Source organism: Bufo gargarizans, chromosome 7 (assembly GCF_014858855.1).
Source record: "Bufo gargarizans isolate SCDJY-AF-19 chromosome 7, ASM1485885v1, whole genome shotgun sequence".
NCBI classification, from domain to species: domain Eukaryota; kingdom Metazoa; phylum Chordata; class Amphibia; order Anura; family Bufonidae; genus Bufo; species Bufo gargarizans.
In genome coordinates, this window is record NC_058086.1 from 810672 (window position 1) to 813603 (window position 2932).

General features: G+C 48.0%; 1 protein-coding gene across 1 annotated transcript; it reads right to left on the reverse strand.

Annotated features, from left to right (window-relative positions):
• Nucleotides 1-425: 425 nt before the first annotated feature.
• Nucleotides 426-1717, reverse strand: LOC122943581 (60S ribosomal protein L9-like). The gene is made up of 2 exons (XM_044301434.1): nucleotides 1677-1717; nucleotides 426-996 (listed from the first exon to the last, which is right to left on the reverse strand). The coding sequence occupies exons 1-2, from the start codon at nucleotides 1715-1717 to the stop codon at nucleotides 486-488; spliced, it is 552 nt and encodes a 183-aa protein (XP_044157369.1). The 3' UTR covers nucleotides 426-485.
• Nucleotides 1718-2932: the final 1215 nt, after the last annotated feature.

Consider the following 2932-nt stretch of genomic DNA (forward strand, 5'->3'; position numbering starts at 1 on the left):
TCGTTTATACAGTTATAACGTATATTTATTTTTGTAATATTGCTCGGTTTTAGTGTAATAGCTCAGCCTAAATCAGCCAGAACTGACAGCAGCCGGTAAATACATGTCAAATACATATAGGGTCTATTCACACATCCTTAAAACGTGTCCGCATCCGTTCCACAATTGAGAGGAACGTTTACAGACCCATTGATTTTCAATTCCAGTCTGAAAAGTTAGGCATTCACAGGATACAGAAGTATGTGTCGGCCATTACAGGCCCCAAAAATTAGCCGACAGGCGTTCACCTGATAGCAAAGCATTTTTTTATTCTGTGGCTGGTGGTACATTAGGCATTCACAGGATACAGAAGTACGTGTCGGCCATTACAGGCCCCAAAAAATAGCCAACAGGCGTTCACCTGACAGCAAAGCATTTTTTTTTTATTAGATAAATGGTCTTTATTGTTGATGCAGCACACCGTTCAGACATTTGAGGCCAAACTTTTATTCTTCAGCCTGCTGAACTGTTCCCTTCTCGGACACATAGATACCATCCAAGAACTTTCGGATATCCTTGTTCTTCACTGTGGTGGCTTGCTGGATCAAAGCAGCAGAGTTTGAAACAAGTTCAATGTCATGGCCTTCAAGAATAAGTTCATCCTTCTGGGCTTGGGACAATGAACAGACAACACCTGGTCTCATGCGCACCCTGAGGATGTACTTTTCACCCAAGAAGTTTCTGATCTCCACGAGTGCCCCACTTTCCTGAAGAACTACGTTAATGGGAAAGTGAGCATAAACAGATCTCATCTTGTAACGAAAAGCCAGAGTGACACCCTTGATCATGTTTTGAACATGGCTGCAGATTGTGCGCACTGTGGTCAGCTCCTTCCGGTTACCCCACCATTTGTCAACACGGAGCCTCCTCTTCTTCTTGCCCAGTAAGCAGAGTTCTACATTGATGTGGTTGAAGTTTTTCCGCAGGGTTCCTCTGGGCCCCTTCACAGTAAGGCCCCTTTCACATGAGCAAGTATTCCGTGCGGGTGCAATGCGTGAAGTGAACGCATTGCACCCGCACTGAATCCTGACCCATTAATTTCTATGGGGCTGTTCACATGAGCGGTGATTTTCACGCATCACTTGTGCGTTGCGTGAAAATCGCAGCATGCTCCTCTTTGTGCGTTTTTCAGGCAACGCAGTCCCCATAGAAGTGAATGGGGTTGCGTGAAAATCGCAAGCATCTGCAAGCTTGCGATGGAGACCTGATCATTATTATTTTCCCTTATATCATGGTTATAAGGGAAAATAATAGCATTCTGAATACAGAATGCATAGTAAAATAGCGCTGGAGGGGTTAATTTTTTTTTTTTACAAAATTTAACTCACCTTAGTCCACTTGCTCGCGCAGCCCGGCATCTCCTTCTGTCTTGATCTTAGCTTTGTGCAGCAACAAGGACCTTTGGTGACGTCACAGTCATCACATGATCCATCACATGATCTTTTACCATGGTGATGGATCATGTGATGACTGTGACGTCACCAAAGGTCCTTGTTGCTACACACAGCTAAGATGAAGTTAAATTATTATTATTAGTTTTTTAACCCCTCCAGCGCTATTTTACTAAGCATTCTGTATTCAGAATGCTATTATTTTCCCTTATAACCATGTTATAAGGGAAAAATAATACAATCTACAGAACACCGATCCCAAGCCCATGCACGTGCTCATGCTCCATTCCAGACCACAGGTGCTACTCAGGCTGGGGGAGGGCTTTAGCCTCCGTCACCGCCCTCAGCCTTGTGATTGGCTTCTGACTAAGGAAGCCTTCTGGTTGCCCGGCAACCAGGGGGGCGGTCCTGGGTTAACTGTGTACTTAAAGCCAGTCAGAGCCTTGACTCATTGCTGAGTTATCCAACCTTATGGTGAACACCCAGCTCCCTCCTGTGAACCTGTTGTTTAATCTGACTTCCCAGCTACCGACTCCTTGCCTGTTTCCTCGATTACGATTTCTGCTGCCCGCCACGACCTGGAACTGGAACCGACTACACGATTGGATTGACCTTTTTTTGTACTACGCTAATTTTTGGTATTATTTCGTCCCTGCCAAAGGATTCCATACCTGATCCACTATTCCAGTCCTGACATGGTCCTGACCATGGAATCTGCGGGACCTGCAGACGGTGCCCCTTCTTTGTCCGAACAACTGACGATGATTGTGCAAGCCCTTCAGGACATGCAGGCCAGCCATGCACACCTATTAGGGAGAATGTGTGCCCAGGAGCTGCTCCAGGCCCAGTTCACTGCACTACCACCCTCACCTCCTCCCGCTCCACGCACCTCACTAGAAGTAGTGAACAGTGAACCAGCAGTAGCCCTACCAGAACGCTTTTCTGGAGACAGGAAGAAATGCCGTTTGTTTATTATTTCCTGCAAGCTACTGTTCTCCTTGAAACCCCGCACTTACTCCTTGCACTATGTCAAAGTGCGGACAGCTATCTCCCTGCTCACGGGACCCCCACAGACCTGGGCCCATCAGCTCCTGCAAACTGATAGCCCAGTGCTGTCCTCTTGGGGCTCCTTTGTTTCCGCCATGCAGGCACTCTTTGATGACCCCCTGTGTGCTTCCACCTCTAGGGACACTCTCCGTTCCCTGCGACAAGTAAGGCGTCCAGTGGAGGACTACATTACGGAGTTCCAGGAGATCGCACCAGATACCGGACTCAATGAAGTGGGCCTTATCGACCAGTTCCGGATCGGACTGTCGGACCAATTAAAAGACGAACTCGCCCGTATCGGGGTCCCAGAGGTCCTGGAAGGGCTGATGAGCACGGTTACCCAACTGGACCGCCGTTTCCGGGAACGAAGGACGGAGAGACAGCACGCTTTGCCTCCTCCTGCACGGCGATCCAATCCTCTTCCCGTTTCAGTCCTTGGGCAATCCTCCACAGTG

Excerpts from the sequence above, each read along its gene's own strand:
- LOC122943581 (XM_044301434.1), bottom strand. The coding sequence starts at position 1,717 with ATGGAGCATGAGCACGTGCATGGGCTTGGGATCGGTGTTCT. Across the intron at positions 997-1,676 it reads GGGCTTGGGATCGGTGTTCT|GGGCCTTACTGTGAAGGGGC; the intron begins GTAGATTGTATT and ends CTCATGTGAAAG.